The sequence below is a fragment of the Danio rerio genome, chromosome 10 (assembly GCF_049306965.1).
Source record: "Danio rerio strain Tuebingen ecotype United States chromosome 10, GRCz12tu, whole genome shotgun sequence".
NCBI classification, from domain to species: domain Eukaryota; kingdom Metazoa; phylum Chordata; class Actinopteri; order Cypriniformes; family Danionidae; genus Danio; species Danio rerio.
This window is the reverse complement of record NC_133185.1, coordinates 9,797,045-9,824,599: the sequence shown is the minus strand read 5'-3', so window position 1 is coordinate 9,824,599 and position 27,555 is coordinate 9,797,045. Positions and strand designations below refer to the sequence as shown.

Sequence of the window (27,555 nt, the reverse complement as noted above, 5' to 3'; positions counted from 1 at the left end):
CAAATTGAAGTGGGTTGTACTTAAAACAATTAAGTTGTCCACAAAAATGTTAAGAATTGTGTTCAACTCATTTCAAATAAGTAGTTTGAACAAGCAACAACAGTCTTCTTTTGGTGTGTGCATGTATATGTATGTATTTCTATTCATTTTGGTGTGTCTGCTTCCCAATCCGCCTTTTACTTTTCAGCAGTTTAATCACCCACAATATAAGAGATTAGGATTAACATTTATAATATCCAGACACTCTAATATGCCATAATCAAACATTAACAGTCTGCTGATTGTGCATCACATTAATCCCTGATTATCTAAATAATTTATCTGATGCTGAGCAGATTTTTGCTTTCACTGTCAACAGTCTATATAAATCACACAAATCAGGAATCAAATCAAGAATTCATAAAAGGTTCACAAATTAACCACTTTACATGTTTTTTTTAATGCTAATATACAGGTCACATGTTTATTTGAATACATTTAACCAAAACATACTACATAACAAAACACTCACAAGTGCAGTGATTTATTTTTGATGCATTTTTTTATTTTACAAAATTAACAGAAAATATCACAGATTAAAAGAAATTGTCATAAATAAACCAACAAAAATTAAATAAAAAAATCTACAAATAAACTGGACAATTAACATCTTTTTTTATAATAGGAATAAACGAAATGAAGGACATTAAAATAATTAACATTTTCCTTCCTCTTTAAACTCACTCATATCACATTCACAAGAAGGCACTGTATTGTTTAATAGTTAGAAAACCTTAAAAAAGGAACTGTAACAAAAGCTGCGAAGTCAAACATATTTAAAGGCAAAAAATCACAAGGATATATACGGTTGAATGCTGAATGATTAGCCCCCTGTTCATTTTTCCCCAATTTCTGTTTAACAGAGAGATTTTCTGAACACATTTGTAAACATAATAGTTTTAATAACTCATTTCTAATAACTGATTTATTTTATATTTGCCATGATGACAGCAAATAATAGTTTACTAGATATTTTCAAGACACTTCTATACAGCTACTAGGCAGGTTAGGGTAATTAAGCAAGTCATTAGCCCCTTTCACACAGTGATACCGGAAAATATCCGGAAAATTTACGGAACGACTTTACCGGTATGTTCAAAAAAGCGCTGTTCACACAGGCAAGGACGTTACGGAAATTTTCCGGAAAAGAGCATTCACACATCCATTCCAAAATACCGGTAAATTCTGACATCATTCACCACAAATGAGCTTTAAACGGCTGCGCTTGTATTTGTAAACATTTGACTAAATTACAAACTCTTTTGATGATCAATATTGTAAACAACTTTCACTGGATCATATTCGCATGTCGAGATGTTCATAATATGTGCGTGTGCTGACGCTCACAGGCTGTTTCATGGGCACACGCAAAGCTTGAAGGTAAACAAACAACGGCTTATAATAAGCATCTTATCGATGATTATTTGCACAGTTGGCATTAAGAAGAACATATAAACGTTATCTGACTAACTTCTAGCAGCTAAATGTGTCTGGAAAAATATTCAAAGGCTTTTATTCTCACAAACCGCGCGGACGTAAATGCGTCTGACTGTTGTGATTGGCTAAAGCAGAAGTCTTACGTCAGCACGTTCTAGACGTGCACGAGCTTATTCCGGAAATCTTCCTTCTGCGTTCACACAGCGCAGCATTCCGGCAAATTGCCGGTAATGTTACAACTTCTCTTTCCGGAAAATAGCCAGAACGAATTTACCGGTATTTTCAAAAAGGACCTGTTCACACATACAACCTTTCCGGAAAATTGCCGGTAATTTTCCGGAAAGGTCTGTATGTGTGAAAGGGGCTATTGTATAATTATGGTTTGGATTGGAGACTATCGAAAAAATATATAGCTTAAAGGTGCAAATAATTTTGACCTTCAAATGGTTTATAAAAAATTAAAAACAGCTTTTATTCTAGCCGAAATAAAGCAAATAATACTTTCTCCAGAAGAAAAAATATTATCAGACATACTGTGAAAATTTCTTTGCTTTGTTAAACATCATTTGGGAAATATTTATAAAAGAAAAAAAAATGTCAAAGGGGGGCTAATAATTCTGACTTCAACTGTATATAGCAACAAACTCCAAAACAAAAATAATTCAGATGTACAGCATAGCACAGTGTATCCCAACAGATTCCCCAAACCTAGTCTGAACATGCCATAAAAATGCCATTTGTGAACCCTCTGTATATATATATCTATATATTACAAGTACAAACTAACAAAATGTCTAGGCTTTCCTGATAGTATCTGATCCAAGCTCACTGTATGTGGTCAGTGCCTTTGCACTCGCGTGAATTTGATGCATCTCCCCTGAAAGACAAAAAAAAAGAAAAGAAGCATGATGTTATTGTACATTACAGATCCATAATGGGGAACTGACTATCCTTTAACCCCCTCTTACAAACACTCATCTCCACAATCCTTTTAGCCCATTATCTCTCATAAATGTGAAATATGACAAATCAGATCTCTTAATGTCTCTGCCTCATGTTACAAGCTATGCCCTCATTTTGAGACTGGTGAAAGACCGTTCTTCCACCATCCACTGACTAGTCCATATCACATTAACTCAGTACTGATGCTAAATCACCCATGCTGGAGTTTTTTTAATGCACCTCATATGGTAAAAAATAATTGTTTTGACAATATTTTGGTCGTGCTGACATGTACGATAATTTGGAATAATTGAGCTCAATGAAGAGGAGATCTGATTTTAATTGGTGGTAAAGAAGCGGCAGTGATGGAGGTCAGACAGGTTGATCAAGCAACACTAATGCTTGACAAGCGCTGTTTGGACAGATCTGGTACCATGAGAGCGGAACAGGTACCAGTATTTAAAATTAAAGACTGATTTACAACATGTTTAATGCGAAATAAACATATCCAACAAGACTGTGTACAAAAAGATTGTAGAAATGCTCCCAGTACTGGGTTGCAGCTGTGTAGAACATGTGCTGGAATAGTTGATGGTTCATTCCGCTGTGGCAATCCCTGATAAACAAAGGGAATTAGCCGAATGAAACTGAGTGAATGATTATAGAAATTAAGCATAAAAACATTGCTTTTACAGGTGAAAGTACAGTCTATTTCATACACATGAACGCCGAAAAGATTCATCCTTGTCCTGTGTCTGAGATTCTTCATTCGACAGAGTCTCATTAGAAATACGTGCCTCAGCCTGCATCTTTAACAAATGTAAAAAACATTTTTATAAATCTGAAAAAATGTTACTTACAGAATGATTTGCTATAAATTTCAGATACATGCCCTTCTTTTATATGTCCATTAGAAGGCGGAGCTTGTCATATCGATCACCTAGCCCAGGGGTCACCAATCCTGGTGCTGGAGGGCCGGTGTCCCTGCAGGGTTTAGCTCTATCTTGCCTCAACACACCTACCTGAATGTTTCAAGTATACCTAGTAAGACCTTGATTAGCTTGTTCAGGTGTGTTTGATCAGTGTTGGAGCTAAAATCTGCAGGACACCGGCCCTTCAGGAACAAGTTTGGTGACCACTGACCTAGCCCAACCAATAATGTTTTCAAAAGCAACCATTTTTTCACTTGCTTTCATCTCTTTTGTAGAAGCATGCATCACCAGACTTGAACTTATAAAAATCAATTTACAGAGGAAACTGATCATATTAGAAAATAGTCCATGTGAAGATAAGTAGGTGAGGCAGTAGTAGGTGTACAGTTGAAATCGAAATTATTAGCCCCCTCTTAGAATTTTCCGAATAATGTTTAACAGAGCTAGGACATTTTCACAGTATGTCTGATAATATTTTTTATTTGTTTTATTTTGGCTAGAATAAAAAAGCAGTTTCAAGGTCAAAATTATTACTCCCTTTAAGCTATATTTTTTCGATAGTTTACAGAACAAACCATCATTATACAATAACTTGGCTAATTACCCTAACCTGCCCAGTTAACCTAATTAACCTGGTTAAGCCTTTAAATGTCACTTTAAGCTGTATAGAAGTGTCATGAAAAATATTATTAACTGTCATCATGGCAAAGAAAAAATGAATTAGTTATTAGAGATGAGTTATAAAAACTATTATGTTTCGAAATGTGTTGAAGAAATCTCTCCATTAAACAGAAATTGGGGGGAAAATAAGCATGGGGGATAAATCATAGACACTATCAAGTTGTTTGTGGTTTGCATTTGTTGTTGTACAAAGAATTGCACAAAATAATCCTTTAATTATTGATAATATGTTCCTGTAAATATCATTAGGGTAAAAAAGAACAAAAGTTTCACCCAGAAGGCTTGAATTCTAATGGCAATTAGATTCTAATTAATTGGATTCTAATGGCATTGCTTCCTGGAAAAATACATTCCTCTGTAAAAGTCTTGGTGTTATTTTTGACTCTGGGCTTAAATTTGATCAGCAAATTAAAGCAGTTGTCAAAAATATTCTTTTCTATTATAGACATATTGCCAGGCTGAAGTCTGTCCTCTCTTTCAGTGACTTGGAGAAGGTTGTTCATGCTTTCATCTCTTCTCATCTGGATTATTGTAATGCATTGTATCTAGGTGTGAGCCAGGCCTCTCTCTCATGACTGCAGCTGGTCTAGAACACAGCTGCCAGGCTCTTAACAGGCACAAAAGAAACAAGAGCACATTACACCAGTACTGGTTTCTCTACACTGGTTGCCAATCCAGTTTTGAATTCAGTACAAAGTACTGTTGTATATTTTTAAATCCCTCCATGGCCTGGCCCCTGAGTATATTTCTGAGCTAATTAATATACACAAACCTGTGAGATCTGTTCGCTCTTAGGATCGTCTCTATTTGACAGTTCCACGATCACGCTTAACATGTCGAGGTGATAGAGCTTTTTCAGTGACAGCTCCAAGACAACAATATTCCTCTTTCCTTGAGAACAGCTCCAATTTTTGAGTCTTTTCAGAGGTCACTAAAAACAAACTTATTTTCTAGCTTTTAATCATGTGTTTTGAGTTTATGTATTTTGGTTTTGTGTATGTTTTGCTTGTTTTTTTATGTACAGCACTTTGGTACCCATTGTGGTTTGTTGACTGCATTCACTGCAGTCAAACGCATGTTGAAGTTTTTTTGCAGTATCAATAAAAAAACTCCTATATACCCCATTATATACATACATGTATACATATATATATACATATATATATATATATATATATATATATATATATATATATATATATATATATATATATATATATGTATGTGTGTGTGTGTGTGTGTGTGTGTGTGTGTGTGTGTGTATATATATATATATATATATATATATATATATATATATATATATATATATATATATATATATATTAGGGATGCAACGGTATTGTAAATACCGTCATACAGCAATAGCAATTTTTTTCAATATTACCGTAGTCGCATGACTCGATAAAACTATAGGTCTTTTGAGAAAATTTGCTGAGGCGAATGAAGCGAATGGGAGGTAGCAAAAACTACAATTCCCATCAGCCTAGGCGTGGTCATCATCCTTTGCGGTCTGTTGTCGCTACAGATCCAGTAATGCGGAAATGGAGTGTGCTGCTAGTAGCGGGGATAAAAAAGAGAGCTGGAAATTATCGAACCTAAAGCGGGTTTTAAATCGGATGTGTGGAAGCATTTCAGTTTCTCTCTAAAATGATACGAGAAAGGAGAAAAGGTGACAGACAAAATAAAAAAAAAAAACGGTATGCAGGCACTGCCAGACTGTGGTGAAATACAAGTTGGAGAATACGACTAATAACAGTCATGGGGACTGCAGAAACACAGCACACTGTTCAGATTGATGCAGACATTGACTTGTACCGCAAAGAGACCTCTATCTCACTCATGGCTTGTCCTCTCAAGTGGGGGAAAGACATTGCACAACGTTACCCACTACTGTCAACCTGGGCCAAGTCATATCTCTGTCCCAGAAACCTCAGTCCCAAATGAGAGGGTGTTTTTTCTGTTGCAGGGGACATTGTAAAAGCCCAGAGATACCAGCTTTTACCAGATTATATTTATATGATAATTTTCCTTAAAACCCATCTCTATCTAAGTGAGTGAGTGAGTGATTAAACGTTAAATGTAATGAGTTTTCAACAATACTAAATTTAAACTTTATTTTTTTACATGGTTTAATAATTTTTTGTTATTAAAATTGAAAAATTGAAGTTCAAAGCTCCTGTTTCAAAGCTTACAGATAGATGGCTAATTTGTATGTCATTAGCCCCTTTCACACAGTGATAAATATCCGGAAAATTTCCGGAACGACTTTACCGGTATATTCAAAAAAGCGCTGTTCACACAGGCGAGGACGTTACGGAAATTTTTCGGAAAAGAGCATTCACACATTCATTCCAAAATACCGGTAAATTCTGACATCATTCACCACAAATGAGCTTTAAACGGCTGCGCTTGTATTTGTAAACACTTGACTAAATTACAGACTCTGTGGATGATCAATATTGTGGACAAATTTCACAGGATCACTTTCGCATGTCGAGATGTTCATAATATGTGCGTATGCAGGCGCTCATAGGCGCACGCAAAGCTTGAAGGTAAACAAACATAGGCTTATCATAAGCATCTCATCGATGATTATTTACACAGTTGGCATTAAGGAGAACATATAAACGTGATCCGACTAACTTCTAGCAGCTAAATGTGTCTGGAAAAATATTCAAAGGCTTTTATCCTCACAAACCGCGCGGACGTAAATGCGTCTGACTGTTGTGATAGGCTAAAGCAGACGTCTCACGTCAGCACGTTCTAGACGTGCACGCGCTTATTACGGGATTCTTCCTTCTGCATTCACACAGCGCAGCATTCCGGCAAATTGCCGGTAATGTTACAACTTCTCTTTCCGGAAAATAGCCAGAACGAATTTACCGGTATTTTCAAAAAGGACCTCTTCACACATACAACCTTTCCGGAAAATTGCCGGCAATTTTCCGGAAAGGTCTGTATGTGTGAAAGGGGCTGTAGACACTTTTGGCACTTTTTTGGAGTATTTTCATTAGTTTTGTTTTTCCTGTAAAAGATTCAATAAATACCGTACCATGCCATTCATACCGAGGTATTACCGTACTGTGAAATTCTGATACCGTTACATCCCTAACATATATATATATATATATATATATATATATATATATATATATATATATATATATATATATATATATATATATATATATATATTTATTTATATATATTTATTTATTTATATATATTTATTTATTTATTTATATATATATATATTCATTTATTTATTTATATATTTAGATATTTATTTATATATATATATATATATATATATATATATATATATATATATATATATATATATATATATATGACAAAGTTCTTAAATTCAAACATGCTTTGAATTGTTTTTGTATTACTTAGGCTTCATTTACACAACAACATTGAGAAAAAATTTTTTATGTCTTGCATTTAAAAAAAAAGTCAGATTTACACCACATTGTTTTCAAAAGGATCCACGTTTGCACAATATAGGCAAAAACACTGTGTTACATAAGCCAGGCCAGCATTTTGTGCTGTCACCTTGTTAGTAAACAGTACCTGTAAGGAAGTGACGACCTGCAGTTGGTGACTCTGCACTGCTGTTTATGTAGAAGTTTGCAATGTGTGTATGATGCGCAAAGTATGTCATAGTTTTTCAAAGACTCTCCTTTTCGGGTGTTTAAATAGACATGGACACGACAATGGCAGCGTTTACACAAACTTCCTCTTTAAAACCCATTTTCAGATTTTACACAAAGTTTCCTTTTAATTTTTTTTTCTATTTCAATCCATACAATTGTTAATAAAATAAAATTATGTGATAAAGCAATAAGCCCTGTATACCCATGGTTTACAGTGAATTTATAGCTGCTAAGAAGCTAGACATGAAGCAGAACACAACCATGGCTTTACAGGTCTTATTGCTTTTTATTAAAAAGCTGTTTCATATATGTGACAAGATTTTCAAAAAAAAAATAAAAATAAAATAAAATAGGTAAGCTAAAATTGTCCATAGGGTATGAGTGTGTGTGTGTAAATAAGAGTGTATGGCTGTTTCCCAGTGATGGGTTGCAGCTGGAAGGGCATCCGATGCGTAATACATATGCTGGATAAGTTGGCGGTTCATTCGCTGTGGCGACCCCAGATTAATAAAGGGACTAAGCCGAAAAGAAAATGAATGAATTATTGAACAAATAAAATGTAATGCTATCAATAAAAAATTATTCCTCCACCAAATAATGTAGTTCCTCAGAAACTGTTGTGGCTGCAGCACAGACACATCAGCATACACAATGCTAGAAGGTGACAGGTGACAAGGCTCAACCATTCAGAATCGAGGACTGGAAGTATCTGTTTAAAAAGACAAGTTTTGAGCCACGTTCTAATCTCTTGAGCAAAACTTGTCTTATTAAACAGATGGTTTTCAGATATCTGAGGAAAATTTATTTATGCTCCATTTTCCATAATTATCGTTTCCCAAATATTCATATTCTTATTTTTTATTTTCTTCTATTTTAAGAAATAGGCATTCTAGCAAAAGAATCTGCTCTACTTCCAAAATATTCTACCACCGCCTACAGTCAAACACTTCAACAATATTCACATTGTGCCCTAGAAGGACGTTGGGTTGAGCTCAAACTAAGTGTGACAGTGAAATCAGCGAGAGGTGAGAGGTCACTCTTGGCGGTGAAGTGTCAGACGAGGGCCGCGTCAATGACAACTTGAACCCTGACAGTCAGGCCAATCTAATGATTATAATAGCGACGACTCCCCTGATGAGTGTGTGTTTGAGGGTCAGCTCGTGACCAGTCGGAGCACCCAACACCATAACGAGATGTATGACCAGACAGTGTGTTTGTGTGCGTGATCTGCTCTGTCTGTGACAGGACTGTCAGCCTCGTCTGAGCAGCTTATTAGTGCTAATGAGCCTTTTCAGCAGGACAAAATGAGGTTCGAGTGGCTGCACGAGCAACACAATGGCTCTGTTTAAAAGTGAGATGTTTACATATGCAGCATTTTATGGCTCTTTAATAAAGACGCTAAAGACCGCTGTTTTCAGTGTCAGTTACTAGTTTGTTTTTAAATCAAACAACTTCCCCTAGCTGGACCTCATCATAATCCCACCCCCTCCAGACCTCACACCCATCTGGGTCATGGCACCAAATTTAAGACCCTCATTTCTACTGTCTTTAGCATGCATTGCAGCCACTAATAAGGATGCTTAAGTTGCTCTTAGCGGCTGGGGTTTCTTACACAAAATATCAACAAAAGCATTTTATTGAAAATGACAAGTGTCATACAATGTTCATTCATTCAGCTTTATTTGTATAGCGCTTTTACAATGTAGATTGTGTCAAAGCAGCTTCACATAAATGGTCATAGTAACTGGAACAGTGTGGTTCAGGTTTTAGTGTTTGAGTTCAGTTCAGTTCAGTTTAGCTCAGTTCAGTGTGATTTAATCATTACTGAGAGTTCAAACACTGAAGAGCAAATTCATCGATGCGTAGCTCTACCAATCCTGAACCATGCCAGGTAGTGGCGACAGCGGAGAGGAAAAAAAAATTCACCTGATGGGAGTGAAGAAAAAAAAACCTTGAGAGAACCATACTCAGTTGGGCACGACCATTTTAATTTCTCCGCTGGCCAAAAGTCTAGTGCAGAGCTTCATTCGCCGTGGTTGAGGCTGGAAGGCTGGAATTCATTCATTTTCTTTTCGGCTGAGTCCCTTTATTAATCTGGGGTCGCCATAGCGGAATGAACCGCCAACTTATCCAGCATATGCTTTACGCAGCGGATGCTCTTCCAGCTGCAACCCATCACTGGGAAAAATCCACACACATACACTATGGACAATTTAGCCTACCCAATTCACCTGTACCACTTGTCTTTGGACTGTGGGGGAAACCGGACCACACGGAGGAACCCCATGCAAACACGAGGAGAACATGCAAACTCCATGCAGAAATGCCAACTGACCCAGCTGAGGCTCGAACTAGGGAGTTTCTTGCTGTTTGGCGATAGTACTACCTACTGTGCCACTGCATCGCCCATCATACAATGTCTATATAGTAAAGCTATAGTTCACGCATCATTTACTTATTTTTTACTGTTGGAATCCTGTAACCATTAACATCTATAGTAAGAAAAACAAACAAAATGGAAGTCTGTGGTTTCTCAAACTGAAACTCAAACTGGTGCAGAACAAGTTAGGAAATGAGAGCAGAATTTTTATTTTTGGATGAACTATCACTTTAAGGGCGTACTCACACTATGCTATTCGAACCGTGCCCAGGCCCATTTCCCAGATCATTTGAGAAGTGTGAGTTAGAGATCTGCGCGGGACCAAAATTTTTCCCTAGCTCTCTCTCTCTCATTTGCGCGCGCGCACTAACACACACACACAAGCACCAAGCACACACACAGGCAAAGCTCTCTCTCTCTCTCTCTCATTCGCATAGCAATATCCACGGATATTGCTAGACAGCCCGCTCCCGTCCCAAATTAAACCCGTTACCGACCGCTCCCGCGATTTATTCAGAGATTTATGCAGACCTCTAGTGTGAGTGTTCTGAATCGGGCTCAGGCTCGGTTCACTTGGCCGGCCCTGGCCCGGTTGGAAGAGGTGTGCCAGAGCGCAGTTCACTTGGGCTTTGGCGCGGTACACTTGTGTGTGAGTGCAAAACGTACCTGAGCCTGAAATTGAAAGTGAGACGTGACATCTAAGGGACTGTTTGAAATGGATTAATTAATCATTCTTACTGTTCAATGAACGCAAATGTCGTAGTTTATTAAAGATGCAAACCCCTCACTGCACGACAGCTCCACCTTAAGCAAACCTCCTAATTCCTGCAGCACGAGGACTTTATGATTGTTTATGAGCGTCAAAAGTGGCAGATCTGTTCGGTGAAATATTTGACTGCGTGTCACTGCATTTCAAACGACTACAGTGATATAACTAAAGAAATCTCTACTGGGCTGAACAGCGCATCATTGATGACGTAAGCGTGCACAGGCCCGAATGTAATGTGAGAGCGGGCTGTCGGGGGAGACGGGAGGGGGGACAAGTGTGCTTTGGCCCAGTTCAAGGCAACCGTACATAATTTAAGTACGCCCTGAGAGTGCTGTCTTTATAGGAAGAGTGCTACTTCTATGCCGCATCATTTGTTCTCTATGTAGAATATTTTAAATGGTCAGTAGACAGGTTTTGGGAAAAAAAATATATTTTTTTAAATATAAAATAAGTATTTTCTTCACAGTTTTATTTATTTTTTATTTTTTTTAAATTTCATAAGATTAAACTTTTCATAAAATCAAACTACTCCTTTTGCTAATGAAATAATTAACAAAAAATAATTAAACATTTTTTGTAGTGATTGAAATAAACAAACTGGCAAGCAAAAAGCTTACATATTACAATATTTTCAAGAACATAAGTTGTATAAAGCAACATATATACTGCAAAAATAAAAGTGCCAAGGCAAATTTATGTTAATAATGGTTATAATTAATTATTGTTTATGGGAATCCCACAACAATATGTTTTTACTCTACTTTTTCTGATCTGAAAATTGTTCATCTTAAAGAATTTGTTGTGCAGCGCCAGAAATTTTAATACAATTATAATGTTTATTAAAAGAATTGTAATCATTTTTTTAATCAGAGTGTGCAGTACACATAGACACTGCTTTCTTTATTTATATGTATTTTTAATTTTAAAATAATTTAAAATATGATTTAAACACAAATTTGACTTGACTTAGTGATTTTTTATTTTTTATTTAGGCCAAATGCAGTTCTGACTTGGTGCAATTAATTTTATTCTCTCACATAAAAGTGTGCACAGCCATTGGAACTGTTTCAATCTTCCATTGAGTTTTAGACAGTAAAAAGATTGTTAGAATGTTATGGTGCTAGATGTTGCTTACTTTTTTCTTACTGTATAATTTTTATGTTTTATCGTAAGTGAAGTTTCACACACTAATTTCAAGAGGAGCATGTGATACGACGTCTTTCATCTGTAATCATTAGTAAGCTAATCGGATTATTCCAAACTCACTATAAATAGCCTGTCTAGCATTACTCTCCTATCTTAATTTTTTTGAAGAAACCCTCCCATCCACCCATCCCCCCTCTTTTCCTCCTTTACCAGGGGGAGCTCTCGAGAACTACCTGATCTCGTACCCCCTTTCATGTTCACTGACCAGGCGGGAGCCCAGGGCTCAATTATCTCCGAGCCAAACCTGCTATTACTATCAAGTAATATTTAAGTTTGAACTCTTAAAACACAGTAGTTTGACCATTTACTACTGTTGGTTATTCAGAGTCATTTCCCCCATATACAAATGAATCAGAAGCCCTTAAACAATTGCAGAAAGAGCTAACTTCTTTCACAGAATAAGGCAAATAGGCTAATGCAAACTTTTTTTTTAATGGAAACGTGGCTACTGTACCTTATCATTTGCTGTAGGTCTCATAATAGCAACTCTGTCATATTGTCTTCGCAGCAATGCTGCCACAGCATCAAACCGTCCCTAAAAATGCCAAACATTAAAATTACAAGAAAATACAATGCTTTATCAAAAGCATATTGTTCAACACATACATCATCTAGCATGTTGACTTTAAACTTACTTTAATGGGAGTGTACCACTTGTCTGGAACCGGGGCCTGATATGTTGGTGGTGGTCTCGGAGGGGGTGTTATTACAGGCTCCTCAAACTCCTCCTCTGGCATTTTGACCACAGCATTTTTGGCTTTTGCTAACCGCGTTCCTTCCTCCGTAGAGCCTTTCTCACCCCAGCGAACCTAAAGATGTTGTAAGAGCATATAGTATATCCACACAAATGCTCATCGTCTTTTTGTTTATATGTCTTGTATTAAAGATGACATATTATGCTTTTCATAATATGAAACAGTTCATTCCACTGTGCCGACCCCTGACAAATCGGCGACTAAGTCAAAGAAAAATGAAAGAATAAATTATGCTTTTCATAAGTGGTAAAATAAACAAAGGATCTGAGATGTTTAAAGTCCAGAACATAAATGAAAAATATTACAAATGATATCAAAGTGGTTCGACTGTATTCACACGAAGCTCCAAGAACCCTTTTGTGCACCTAATAAATGTAAATCTGACTTTGTTTACCAATGTCTTCACATTTACTACACACTCTCACAAAAAAAGGTACACAGTTGTACAAATAATGTTCTTTAAGGAACAGTTGTGTACCTTTGTAAAAGTTGTAGCTTATATGGTACACTGTAAAAAATAATTCTGTAAAATTTACGGTAAAAAACCGGGAGCTGTGGTTGCCAGTACTTTACCGTTAAAAACAAGGTACAAACCGTAAAAGTAATTTTTCAATTTTATGGTAAATTACAATATTTTAGTAATTTTTAGAGGTAAAATGTCTGTATTTTGAATTATCATCATTTACACATCTTTTGTTAAACAGTTGGACACGTTAGAACACCCACATGCAGGTGGTGATGAAGAAGTTACATAGTGAGCCAATGCTCATCCCAATCAACTTTTCCCACAAGCAGAATGGAGTATCAGCATAAAGAAGGTGCTTAGTGTCATTCACACAGCTACTAAACACCAGTATGGTAACACGCATAAAATTAAAGTCATGAAATAAACATTGTTTATCAACATTAGATGTAACATTAATCTCTAATGTACATAACTGATGGGGAAACAACTAAAAAGATAAATAATAATGTCAACCAAATGCATAAAAAGTGATGTGCCATGCAGGGAATTCTGGGAAAGTCAATTTACGGTGTTTCGCCGAATATATTAAGGAAACATATTGTTAACTAGGTTACGGATTTGTACTGAAGCATTTTTACACTTTTTTACCGTTGAAATCACGGCCATTTTTTACAGTGTACAGAAAAGACCTCTTGTGATACTGTTCTGTGCCTTTTGTGGTACAATTAAAATGATGGTATACAATTGTTCTCATAAAAAAAGGTACATAAGCGTTGAACAACTAATTTATTGTAATATCTATGAAAATAAAAATGACTGGAAAGGCAAAGTCGTTTTATGAATAATTTCTATATTAAAACATGAATCATCATTTAAAAGCAAATGTTTAAAGAAACTCAAAAACATTCATTATTAAGTGCTATAGTACAAAACAACTGGTAAAACATAAAAGTATAGGTATTGTAAACAAAACATTTAAGGCATTTTAAATAAACATTTGGTAAAAAATTTCTGATAAATCCATTTTCCTTATTGATACCTGTGTAACCCCGCTGGTCCTACACCACCCTACCCACTCCGAGCTGGTATCGAACCGGCAACCTTCCGCAAGGGAGTTGGTTGCTCTAACAAGGAAGCTAAAGGCCATGGCCTCTAGCATCTGTCGCCAGAGCACCTTTGAAGGTCAGAGGAGTGAGGTTTACCTGCACAGCACCTACTAGCTGGCCTCCGTTACACCTGCACCATTTGGTGTTTGCTTTTCACTACGCATGTGAGCTGGCAAAATTCCTGCATATGCAAAGTGTTCATGCAGACATTTTATAGTGTAAAACTAATCAAACATTGTGCATATCTCATTACAATTCTTTTGCATAATTCTTTTTCTACTTTAAAATTAAGTCAATTAAATTGCCCTTTAAATAATTTCAAAGGAATTGTGTGAGAATTGAAGAAAAATGTTTTATATTGTACATGGGAGAATGTACTTCTGTAACATTTTTGTGAAAAGTGCATTGAAATATTTAGCAAAAATAGACCTTTTGATTGATGTTAAAGTATTTTTTTTATTCTTTATTGTAAATGGAAAAGGTGCATTTACAAAAAAATTAGCTTTTTTTAAACATTGTCATTTGACACTGTTAAGGTACAAAGTGTCTTGTCATTGTAGTGGTACCTTCAGGGATCAGATTTGCATTATTGTATTGTATAGTTTTAAAAACCAAAGGTATGTTTTGGTTTCCCATGGTACAAATCATGTCCTTAAAGGTACAAACTGCAATGGTACAAATTTGTTTCTTTGTTTTAAGGTACAATTCTGTCCCATAAAAAGGTACTGCCCCAGTGAAAAGGGTTTGTATCTTCTTTGGTACAACATTGTACCATTTTTTTCTGAGAATGCAGGCATATGAAGCTTGAGGGCTCTATTTTGACGATCCATGCGCAAAGTGCAAAGCGCAGGGCGCAAGCACATTAAGGGCGTGTCAGAATTGACTTTTGCTAATATAAGGACAAAAAAATCTGCTTTGGGCCGTGGCGCATCGTCTAAAAGGGTTGAGCTTATTTTCTTAATGAGTTATAGGTATGTTTTGAGAATAAACAAATCAGAATTTCATCTCCCATTCCCTTTAAGAGTCAGCTGCGTTGGGCCATAGCCCATTTGCTATTTACAGGACAAACTTATGTAGGCTAGAAAATAATGTTTCATAATATTTTAATCCTTTACATTTATATATTTATATATATCTATATATCCTTAATATTTTTATTCTTTTTTATATGTAAAGATATTTGCGTATTGCTGTAATTGCCATTATTGCATGTTTGTATTAAGCAATGTGTAAGCCAGGCGCATAACTAACGCGCTCTGCGCTGGACAATATACAGTACCAGCTTTGTTCTGGTCTATAAAACAGTGTATTAAGTTTCTCAAAATAGCAACGTGCCAGCAATGCACCTCAACGCACCTCCTTTTTTAGACTAGAATGCATATGGCTGCAAATATGTGCGCAAATATATTTGCTATTTAAACAGCGTGTCGCAAAACGACTCTGTTTTCTCATTTCACAAAGGGAAACCGGATATATAGAGCACACAGTCAAAATGTAAACAAAGCAGCGTTCAGTATTATTATCACATTAATTGTCACTCAGTCCTGCAATTATGTCTGATAATCTAATAATCCATATCATTTGCAAAAATTTGTCAAATGTAGAGAAATTAGTTACCTTCCTTGTGATCTTTCTTGGCTTGAATTGTTTACTTGCTACGTAACTTACATCACACTCATACGTTTGTTGCTGAATAACCAATCAGAGCGCTTTCTTCAGCCAATGGCCAACACTAATCCTACAAGCTGAATCAGCCCAACACGATCTGACATTAACCTTTTAACAGGTATCATAAACACCTGAATGACCTTTTCCATAGGTTATTTTAATTGCTTATTACTATTTATCGGAGATTTGTCAATACATTATTCAATCCAACATGTGGGCCAAAAGAATTACTTTCAAGGAGTGCACCTGAAAAGGTTAACTGGTGAGAGATAACATGTGGAAAACAACAAACAAACTAGCCTGACTGACAGACTAACAAAGCCGACTGTCAGCTTGGTCTGTCTCACCCCAAACCCTTCAAACACAGAAAAAGTCAGATTTTCATGATATGTCACCTTCAAACTGCCAAGTTACCTCCATACGTGTAATACCACCAGGCCCTCTGCCACCATAATACGATGCATCCACTGTAGGCCATTTCTTTTTTGGCAAAGGGTCAATCTCAGGCTCCTATAAAACATACACCAAGCATTTCCAGATAAATCACCAGTTCAGCTTAAACAAATATACTTTAAGCTGCAGTAAACCTACAGGTATTGGGCGAGGAGGCGGCGGGCGAGATGGTGGTGGGTCCCTGATAACCTGTTAAAGGAGGAGAAAAACAGCCCTTGTGAAGTTTTCACATGCATGTATGCGGGAAAATAGAGGATTTGTTAATCTAGTGTTTACCACAGTGCAGCAGAGAGGCCAGAACCACCAGAGCAGAATCAAACCCACCAGCACCAGAAGCACAAGGATCACAATCACCGCCACCATCCCATCAGACTATGATGAATGAAATGATAGAGTAAACATGTAAATGTCAGGTTTAGGAGTTATGTGCTTGAGCAAAACTTCTTTTGGGTTTTATTCTGTAAACCACTCAGAATATTTTGTCTGAATTTAAAATTAAAATGCAAAAAATAACACCAACATTTTTTAGACATGTTTACATTTGTTTTAGACAACATAATAAAATAAAAGAAAGGAAGACTTTGAAAAATCTATATTTGGTGGAATAAACCTGATTTTCAATCCCCCAAACTGACAGAACTAATTTTCAACAATTGTCATTTTCCTTTAAAAAATGGTCTAATACACAATATTTTTACTTGAAATTCAGAAGAAATGTTATCGGACCCTTATAGAGTAAAACAAATATTAGTATTTTACTCAAAACCCATAGACTATACCTAGTAAATTCAGTGAATGCTGAGAATTCTCTATTGGTCTCGAAATTATTTCCATGGATAATATGTACTCACACATGTGGTGGCATATATTGTGATGGGAGTTGAAATGAAATACTGGCCATTATTCAGACTAATTAGCACATCAATTGATCTGTTGAGAGAAAGAAAGTCCATTATTACATGACTAAATACTAAAAGGGGACCACTGTTGGTCAATTAAACCAACAGAGCATTGCTAAAATATACAGTTGAAGTCAGAATTATTAGCCCTTCTTTGAATTTTTTGAAAACATGTTTTATATATTTCCCAAATTATGTTTACCAGCGCAAGGATTTTTTTTTACAGTATGTCTAATAATATTTTTTAAGAAAGTATTATTTGTTTTATTTTGGCTAGAAAAAAATCTGTTTTTAATAATATTGAAAAAAAAACATTTTAAGGTCAAAATTATTAGCCCCATAAATAACTTAGCCCTTAACTTATTAGTCCCTTTAATAACTTAACCCTTTTATAACTTGCCTAATTACCCTAACCTGCCTAGGTAACCTAATTAATCCAGTAAAACCTTTAAATGTTACTTTATCCTGAATATTGGTGTCTTGAAAAATATCTAGTCAAATACTATTTACTGTTATCATGGCAAAGACAAAATAAATCAGTTATTAGAAATGAGTTATCAAAATTATTATGTTTAGAAATGTGTTGAAAAAATCTTCTCTCTGTTAAACAGAAATTGGGGGAAAAAATAAACAGGGTGCTAATAATTCTGGGGGCTAATAATTATGACGAACTGTATAAAAAAACTGGTGAACTGTAGACAAGCTTTGATGTGAGCTTAAGAAAGACAAATTTAAAGGTTTTGCTGCTAGTAAATCTTAGCACACTGCTAACATGTTTTTTTAACCTGAATCCAGAGAAGCAAAAAAAAAAAGAAAAGAAAAATTAAGTTAAAATTCTATAGTTTATAATTATTTTTGCAATGTTTTGCTTGAAATTTAATTGTATTATCTTTTCATTTCTAAACATGTTTTGAGACTAAAATATTATTTTAATAAATATATCTGTTTAATAAACCAGTTATGTTTAAATGCATTAAATACATTGCCTGTATTCACTGAGAAATAGATACAAATATTCATCTTCAAAATGGGGTGTATTCAATTATGCTAAGCACTGTAGTTATGTCTTGTTAACATTTCGCTAGCATGCTGCAGCACATTAATAACATTAAAAACATGTTTTAATATATTACCATAATGTTTTAAACATTGCTAGCATGTTTTCATGCACACTGCTAACATGTTGTTAACAATATTAGCATATCGCTTGCATTAATTAGCATTTTTCTACAGTATTTTTAATCACAATGCTAGCATGAGTATGTAACATTTATCAACATAATGTCAGCATAAATTAGCAGATTTCCAGAATGTTATTGGTATGGATGACATATTTTCAGAAAGAATTAACATTTGACAACATGTTTCGAGTTTTGCTAACAATATGTTAATACAACATATACGTATACTGTCTAACATGGTTAACTGTTTGCTAGCATAAATTAACACGCCTAATTTACCTGCCAAATTGCTTCTAGAATGTTTTAACATGTTTCTAGCATTAATTAGCAAATTCATTCATTTTCTTTTCGGCTTAGTGTCTTAGTGCTTTGGACTGTGGGGTAAACCGGAGCAAGCAGACGAAACCCACATGAAAACTGAGAGTAATTAGCAAATTGTAAGCATATATTAGCATGTTAGCTCAAACAGTGCTAACATGGTTTTAGTGTGAATAAGAATTCTGTTAAAATATTGTTAACATGAATCAACCTGCTCCTAAAAAGTTGAAATAGCATGTTCAAGTATTTCTAATATGCTTTGTACTTGTGAGGTGAAGTAATGCTAATAAATTAGCATGCTGCAACCATATAACGAACAGGTTTCACAACATTAGAATTTTAAACACATATTATGTTTCTAGTATGTTTTATCACACTTTTAGCATATTTCTAATACCATGTTTTAAACGTGTCCTTAGCTAGTTGTTAGTGTTGCTAGCATGAAGTTGCTGTATTTTGTTTTCAGTTATTTTTGTTTCAGCCCTGCGCTGAGCCTGCTTCTTATCAGTTGTCTATTAGCTAAGCTATAAACAGAAACTGAGATAAACCCCCTGAGAAAAAAACGATGAACTTGCTCTCTTTGCATGTCGGCCTGTAACAGCTGTTGCTCTGAATGGAGGGCCACTGTTCTCTGAATGCCACTTACTGTCCAACCTCGGTCAGCACTGGAGCGGGACACAGCACGTAATTATCCTTCACTATACTCGGCCTCTCATCTAGAAGGAAGAGAGAGCAGCATGAGACTATAGTAAAATGCCAAATACTGGTGGAAACACAGAGGCTTTATTTAAGGATGTGGCTCAGTACAGCACCCTCACCAGCTAAAAAGAGCTACTGGAGGCCATGTGGATTTTAGGATCTCACTTGGTTTGTTGGCAAGCCTGATTGACATTTGATCTATAATTTGTACTATCCTGCTGAAAAATCCAGCTTAAACCAGCCTAGGCTGGTTGGCTGGTTTTAGCTGGTCGACCAGGCTGGTTTTAGAGGGGTTTTGGCCACTTCCAAGCTGGTTTCCAGCCATTTCCAGCCTGGTCTTAGCTGGTCAGGCTGGGAGATGACCAGCTAAAACCAGTTTGATTAGCCTAGCCAAGCTGGGAGTCCAGCCAAAACCAGCTATATCCAGCTTAAACCAGGCTGGTCAAGCTGGTTTTAGCTGGATTTGGCTGGTCATTTTCCAGCCTGACCAGCTAATACCAGGCTGGAAATGCCTGGAAACCAGCCTGGAAATGGCCAAAACCCCTCTAAAACCAGGCTGGTCAACCAGCTAAAACCAGCCAACCAGCCTAGGCTGGTTTAGGCTGGATTTTTCAGCAGGGTAGTATCTATTTCCTTAAAAATACTAGTAGCTTCTACATTAGCAACCAGTGCTTTGGATGCTAGGACCTTTTTAAAAGATACTAGTTGTTATTTTTTAAATACTGGTACTTATTCATTAGATACCAGTAGACTGAACAGACTAGCTCCTATTTATTAGTTAGTAGTACTTATTCTTTAGATACTAATGCTTATTATTACATACTAGTACCTGAAGAATAAGCGGTATTTAATGGAATAGTTACTTACTAATATAAAAAATAGCATAAATAAAGATATTAGTATGCACATATGGGTAAAAAAGTAATATATTTTAAAAAAGTGTATGCATATTAAATTGTAATACATTTATTAATATTAATAATTGTAGAAAAATAACATAACACACACTTTACATTAGCAATGTGAAAGTATGTGGTATTTTTGCATTTTTTGAAGATTAAGACTGTAATATATTATTTTTTTTTACCCAAAACTGTTTTATATATTACACGATTAAACAACTTGCCATAAATTCTGTGGCTTTTCATGTCTCTTATTCATTTGTTAAATGGGGAGATGAATTATATGGCTTGTTTTTGTAAGACCAGGCGGTCTTTTGTATTTTTATAATAGATGGAATGCACTGAATGTCTTACTGTAAGGATCCTGATGATTGACAGATAATGTGCAGACCACACCCTCTGAGGTTCTTCCCTGAGTAAACCCTCTTCCTCTCAAAACAATGTTGAAGGATTCTAGAACACAATGTTTATGCTAAGATTAGTCATGTTTATGACTCTAAAGAGGTAAAAGTTTACATGGATATTTCTACGGGTTGTTTACACAACTTACATTTACAATAAAATTAGAAGATGTAATGTATTTTGGGAGACAAACGTTTAAAAATAGTCTTCGTTAGTGCCAATAGGCTAGTGGTTAAGTTCGTCGACATATAGCACTATGGTGCTCACGCCGACCTGAGTTCAATTCCCGGCTTGAGGTCATGTTCCAATCTTTCCCCTCTCTCTGCTCCCAATGCTTTCCTGTCTATCCTCCACTATCCTATCTCAATAAAAGGTGAAAACCCCTAAAAATAATAATAAAAAGAAAAATATGTGTAGTAAAAAACATGATTTTGTGCTGACTTTAATGGTGTTTTTGTCAAACTTTTTAACTCTTCTGAAGCATAAAAATACCTTAATATGCAGATATTGCAGATATTTAAGAAACATGCAAAGTCAACATGTTTGTTTATCTGAAAAGCAATGATAAAGTCAGTTATTCTCCATTGAAAATGAGCCTTCCGTGTCAGAATCCCTGTCTTTGTTTTGGTCTCTATACCCGGCCCACTGTCAGTTTACCCAATTAGATTTGTGAAATAACAGGTTGCCTAAACCTAAAAGAGCGTACTTGGCTTCAGTCATGAAATCTGTCTTAATGTATGTGGCATCTTAAACTGTAAGGCTTAATCCTCAGGCATACTTGTTTATGTATGTGTCGTCAATCTGGCAATCTGCCTTTGTGCCACGTCGATGTCGGAGGGGGTGGGTGAAAAAAAAAAAAACCTTAAATATTTTAAATTTATGCTGCAATACCTAGTCCAATATACAAACTTCAATCCAACATACTGCGCATTAAAAATCACAGCAGCAATGGTGGACTACATACAAAAGAGACAGTGCTATCTACTGGACTTGCATGAGCAACATACTTTTTTTGTCGTTTTTGTGAATGAATGGGGATCATGTTGAAAAACACATTTCCGGAAACACACTTCCATTTTTAGTGCATCTTTGTTGTGTAAACATACCCTAAGATGTGTTTCATACCATTGACGCAAATGCTGGAGGGCTCAAGCTTAAAAACCTCCACACAGGACTTCTGTAAAATCTGTGAATACATATATGGGCCGGTTAGAAAACAGCAGCTAAACTGCATGTGATGAATGGCATTTTTACTGATCATAAATCTCACCGAATTTACAATGTTTTTGAGGGCTTGGAATCCATCCACCACAGGAAACACTTGATCTTTGTTGTCTGCAATTTCTGTAAGCTGAATCATTTAATGACATAATAAAAGATTATAACAGAATATGAATTTATTATCCATTTCTTACTCATTTATTAGCAAGAATGAGAATATATGATATTTTTTACAGTTCAAGCATGGATCCTTATTTCACCAATATTTTGACATTTTATTTTCAAAATGGATATTGTAAATTTGACCAAAATGGGACATCTTGTCTTTGACCCAGCTATCATTTCCCAAAGCAGACTCAATCTCTTGCTAATGTAAAATGGGCCGGAAAGTGCTCTGCAGAATTCAATTACTCTCAGCATTCTGCCCGGACAAACACATCCACCAAAGTCAATATAAAAGATCCTTCTGTTGCACTAATGCTGTTACTACTGCACATAAATAAAACAATACTGTCATGACAACAACAATATTCTCATTTCAACAATTATACGCATGCACAGTAACAACTGAGGAACAACAATAGATTCAGACTGAAGAGAATATTATAAACTCGATTGTTATTATTTTTTCTGAAAGCTTCACTCATGTTTGAGTGTTTTCGATGGGTGCCATGGTGTTGCTGAGGTACTAAGGGTGTTTATTGTTCTAATATATAAAGTAGCTATATAGGTCTACTTCTAATTCTTTATGTTATTATGGTGTCTTGAAAATATATATTGTGTAAGAATATTTAATTTTCAACCTGTTTTCAACATTTAATACTAAGCCCTATTTTTAAGCATGTACTACAGCTCCATCTCACTTTTGAAAAGTCTTACCTGGTTTGCATCAAAATCCTTCACGCCAACACAATACACCCTTGCACCATATTGTCTTGCCAGATCAGCCTGAAAAAGCAAATGAGAAAATTAAATATGTATTCATAGCTGTATTTTCTAATAACATGCACTTTATTTAAATAAACCCATGAAACACAAACAAATGCATCGTAAAACAAAGTGGAACAAGTTAATGGGGTCGTAATAATTGTAAAACTAAATCTCTAATGTCCCAAGAATCAGTTTCAGCTCATTATTACATCCTGTGCTCCAATTACCCCAAACAATCTTGTCTTGTCAATTTATCATTCATTCAGTTATTTTCTTTTTAGCTTAGTCCCCTATTAATCTCGGGTTGCCACAGCGGAATGAACCGCCAACTTATCCAGAATATGTTTTACAGAGCCTTATATGGATAGGGAGCAGAGAAAGAGATGGAAAGCATCAGCAAGAGACCTTGACTCAGGAATCGAACTTGGCTCGCTTAAGCACCATAGTGCTATGTGTCAACGCACTTAACTACTAGGCTATTGGTGCCAACTGCTTCATTAGATTTAATAATTTTTTTATTTTCTTGTCGGCTTAGTCCCTTTTATTAATCCGGGGTTGCCACAGCGGAATGAACTACCAACTTATCCAGTACATGTTTTACACAGCGGATGCCCTTCCAGCTGCAACCCATCTCTGGTAAACATCCATACACACTCATTCACACACATACACTACGGACAATTTAGCCTTCCCAATTCACCTGTACCGCATGTATTTGGACTGTGGGGGAAACCGGAGCACCCGGAGGAAACCCACGCGAACACGGGGAGAACATGCAAACTCCACGCAGAAATGCCAACTGACCCAGCCGAGGCTCGAACCAGCGACCTTCTTGCTGTGAGGCGAAAGCACTATCTACTGCGCCACTGCGTCACCTGCATTATTAGATTTAAACCTAAATTAAAGTTCTCTTTAGGACAGTTCAGCTCAGGTCAGATACACACAAAAAAAACACACAGAAGGTGTGAATAATGCTAATTTAACCCCTTGACACATATGATCACACCAGTATGATCACCATACAATCACACTGGTGTGATTAGGACGTTCAGTGCGTCAAGTGATCTGCTGCTAAATTCGAATCTGCTTTTCTGCAATGACTTGCGACGAGCCAGAAAAGGATCATAATATATCAATGTTTTAAAAATTAGCCTTTATTTTAGCTTTCCGACATTAAATAGACATAAGAACAAAACATGATATTTATGGTTTGAAAAATACAAGCTAATCTGTACGGACAATAATTGAATATTTTTAATTAAACAGATGATGTGTGTCATTCCAGCCTGATCTCACGAGGAAACATAAGTATTTTACGATTTGACAGTTTAGTGGCTAATTCGTACGAATTTGTATGAATTCAGTCATACAAACATGTACGATTTTAAAAACGAGGCGTGGCATCCAACCCCACCCCTAACCCTAACTGTTATTTGTGATGAGCAAATCGTACTAAATCGTTCGCATTAGATTACGAATTAAATTGTACGAATTCACACAGATTAGCCACTTCACGAGTTCACACTTGCATTCGTTTAAGTATAAAGCATATTTGGCATGCTGTCCGGGGGGAGGGCTCTGAGCTCGAGGAGACACCCCAACTCGAGTTATTCCCCTAATCAGGAAACCAAGAGGAGTTGGGATTCGAGCGAAGTATCTAGTCCGGCCCCAGAACGCTCCCCCCGGGAATGTAATGCAAGAGGTGAGGTGATGGGGTGGTGGAGGGATGCTAAAGTCGTGAGATGCTGCAGGTAAGACAGCTTTGGTATATATAGGGGTTGCTCAAGAACTGATTTGATGATGGGATAATTGTCAATGACGTATTCGATACTGAAACTTCTGCGCATGCTCCTCCCGAAATTTGTTTACAAAACATCACTAAATCAAAAAGTTACGAATTGCAGAGATTGCGTTGGTCATTCACATCAGATTCAAAATTACAAAATGTATACAAAACGTTTAGAATGTTAGGAAGATGACAGTGTGAAAAGCATAATAAGACCCCCTAAAATATCTCAATGCTTCCATAGATTATGCAACACAAATGTCCACGTATATGTGGTTTGCTACTGTACCTCTTTTATAGCAAGTTCATTCATAAAAACCTCCAGCTTTCCATCCGTCAGTGCAATAATGATGCTGGATGCCCTTGCGCCCTGGGAAGTCATTTGCTCTATTGCCTACAATATATTTACATCTATTATGACCACATAGTAGTTCAATAAATGCTTTTTGATGAGAAAATATGAGATTTTTACCTTTTTTAAACCCTCATGCATATAGGTATCACCAGCAGGTCTGATCTTACTCAGCTGCTGCAGACCACTATCGATGTCCACCCTAAATGCACACACACAATTTTTTTTTAAGCTTTATTCTTTTAATCTGTGGTAAAGAAAAAAATTGACTGTGGTAAGACTCAACATAATGAATGAAATCACACCTGTCTCCAGTGAGAGGCAAGATTATTTCTGCACTAGATGAAAAGACTATGAAGGATACCCTCATTTTCGGGCTAAACAAAGTGAAAACAATCAGTTAAGAAGTGTAAAATCCATTTAAGACAATAAAAAAAATCAGTCTAAATGTTGCTCTTAATATATTTGCTAACAGTACTGCCACTTGGGAATTTAAGAATTTTAGTTATTCCTCAAGTAAAGAAAGACAAAAAAAACTTTGTCTTGAGTGTATCCGGCCCTTTACCCGTTTTATGAGCAAGAAAAATTATACTGTATAATATACACTGTGATTGTTAAGCAGTGCTATGGTTGGTGTAAATTACTACTATGGCACTATTTGAGGTTGACCATTGTGCCCTCATGTCTAAACTTGCATTAACATTTGTGGTATGGTCACCATACCACACACTAATCCAAACAGACATATTACAAACACTGAAGTTAAACATAGTAAACTGAAATTAAGTTATTTTTAGTTTAACACATGTGCAGGAGGTTAGGACTCAAGCAAGTGGTACAAGGCAAGACTTTTAACTCTTTAACCCACCCATCAGCTTTGATTGATGTTAAAAATGAACAGTTTAAGATGTAGTTTAGTTTCTTACCTTACAAAACGATTCGTAAGTTGTTCCACAAATCCATAGATCTCCAGCCAGTTGTCAGACACACTGCCTGACCTAGAATGATGGTGAACACTCAATGCTTTACAAGATAAACAGGGCCATATAAGGGCTCCTGAGAGCTTTAGAAAAAAATAATAAACTGTGGGCTACCTAAAAATACCAGGACAACTAATGAACTCACTGGAGTTATTTTTTTATTAATAATATTTCAGTCAAGCACACAAGTGTGAGATTACGTGTTTGTACATTTTATAAACATACAGCCTATAAAACATAGGCATATAAACATAAAAAGGCACGTCAAACTCACCGATCCAACACAAAATATAAATCAAAGGCTCCATGGCAAGACCCATCTTCTCCTGTCCCGAATGGAGTCAGGAGGGAGAGGCAGAAAAGTTGGAGGACCCAATTCGCTGTAATGGCATGATTGCTGTCTCCTCTCATTCCCGTCAGGTACTACACGTCGTTATTATGGGAATACATCAAACTCAGCAGTGGAAATGCAGTTGACGCGCGTGGAAGAAGCGCGCAGTTCTTTACTCCTGCATGACAGCGCGCGCACCGTCGAACAATACAATGTTTACGAAGCCACTCCTGCTGCGCTCTTCAGGAAATGCTATTCGTTTCATTTCCTAAGATCCATCTCTTCAACTCGAGATTCATTTAATTCCGTTTGTCTTTTCTTTTTTTTTATTCAAAGAGGGTCCGGTTTATAGTGCACATGAATGCATGGGTTAGTGCGCATGCGCTGAATGGGCTGTTGCGCTCTTCAACACTAACAAGATCTTGTGATCTTACAAGGGGACAGGCCAGGGGTCGGGGATAGTTTTGTTGAGACACGAGAGCAGCATAAATCGAATATATTAAAAGGAATTGGCAACAATGTCGCTTTTAAACAGGTAAAATACGATAAACAATATACTGACACAAAATATACACCATGTAGGCTAATTGTGGACTTATTGTGCAAGCTTGAATATTTACAAACAGAAAGACAGCGTGCCTCAGATCTCATGAGATGCTAGAATTATATAAGTTATGTTTTCTATAAAATGTCACATTACTTCAAAATATTTTTGTTACTATTATTGTATCATAATTGTAAACAACTCTAGAATTACAGGGGTGGGGACAGTTTCGACATGGGGCATGATTAGCTAGAGTGATTATATTCATATTACTACATATTCTCAGTTAGACCCTCCTTCAGTCTGAGACAAATCAGGCATATGTGTTTATTCCTTCAGTATAAAACTCAAATTTCTGTCCGCAATTACAGAATTCATAGAAAATCTTGCCATATTAACAATGTACAATTTTAATTTCATCGCAGTTTGAATGTAATTTAATTTAAATAGATGTTTTTTTAAATTAATTAATTCATTTCAAATTTCAAAAGAAGTCATTTAGTAAAGGTTC

At 36.1% G+C, this 27,555-nt stretch overlaps 1 protein-coding gene across 3 annotated transcripts; it reads right to left on the bottom strand.

Moving 5' to 3' along the window:
* Window positions 1–508: 508 nt before the first annotated feature.
* antxr2b (ANTXR cell adhesion molecule 2b) lies at window positions 509–26,890 on the bottom strand. Of its 3 annotated transcripts, none has more exons than XR_012385935.1 (17): window positions 26,444–26,890; window positions 26,116–26,187; window positions 25,495–25,566; window positions 25,310–25,391; window positions 25,127–25,231; window positions 23,001–23,069; window positions 22,171–22,251; window positions 22,007–22,086; window positions 20,853–20,951; window positions 19,544–19,613; window positions 17,351–17,429; window positions 16,776–16,871; window positions 16,638–16,688; window positions 16,461–16,556; window positions 12,687–12,860; window positions 12,506–12,586; window positions 509–2,353 (listed from the first exon to the last, which is right to left on the bottom strand). XR_012385935.1 is itself a non-coding variant. In NM_001102568.1 (17 exon segments), coding segments are annotated over 17 exon segments (1,464 nt in total).
* Window positions 26,891–27,555: the final 665 nt, after the last annotated feature.

What these genes read in the sequence shown, in the direction of transcription:
- antxr2b (XM_073914070.1), bottom strand. Translation starts at nt 26,580, where the DNA reads ATGAGAGGAGACAGCAATCATGCCATTACAGCGAATTGGGTCCTCCAA. An exon ending in CTCCAGCATTTGCGTCAATG is followed by an intron (nt 20,952 to 22,025) that starts GTATGAAACACA and finishes ATTGTGTTCTAG; the next exon opens with AATCCTTCAACATTGTTTTG. An exon ending in AGTGGTACACTCCCATTAAA is followed by an intron (nt 12,587 to 12,686) that starts GTAAGTTTAAAG and finishes TGGCATTTTTAG; the next exon opens with GGACGGTTTGATGCTGTGGC.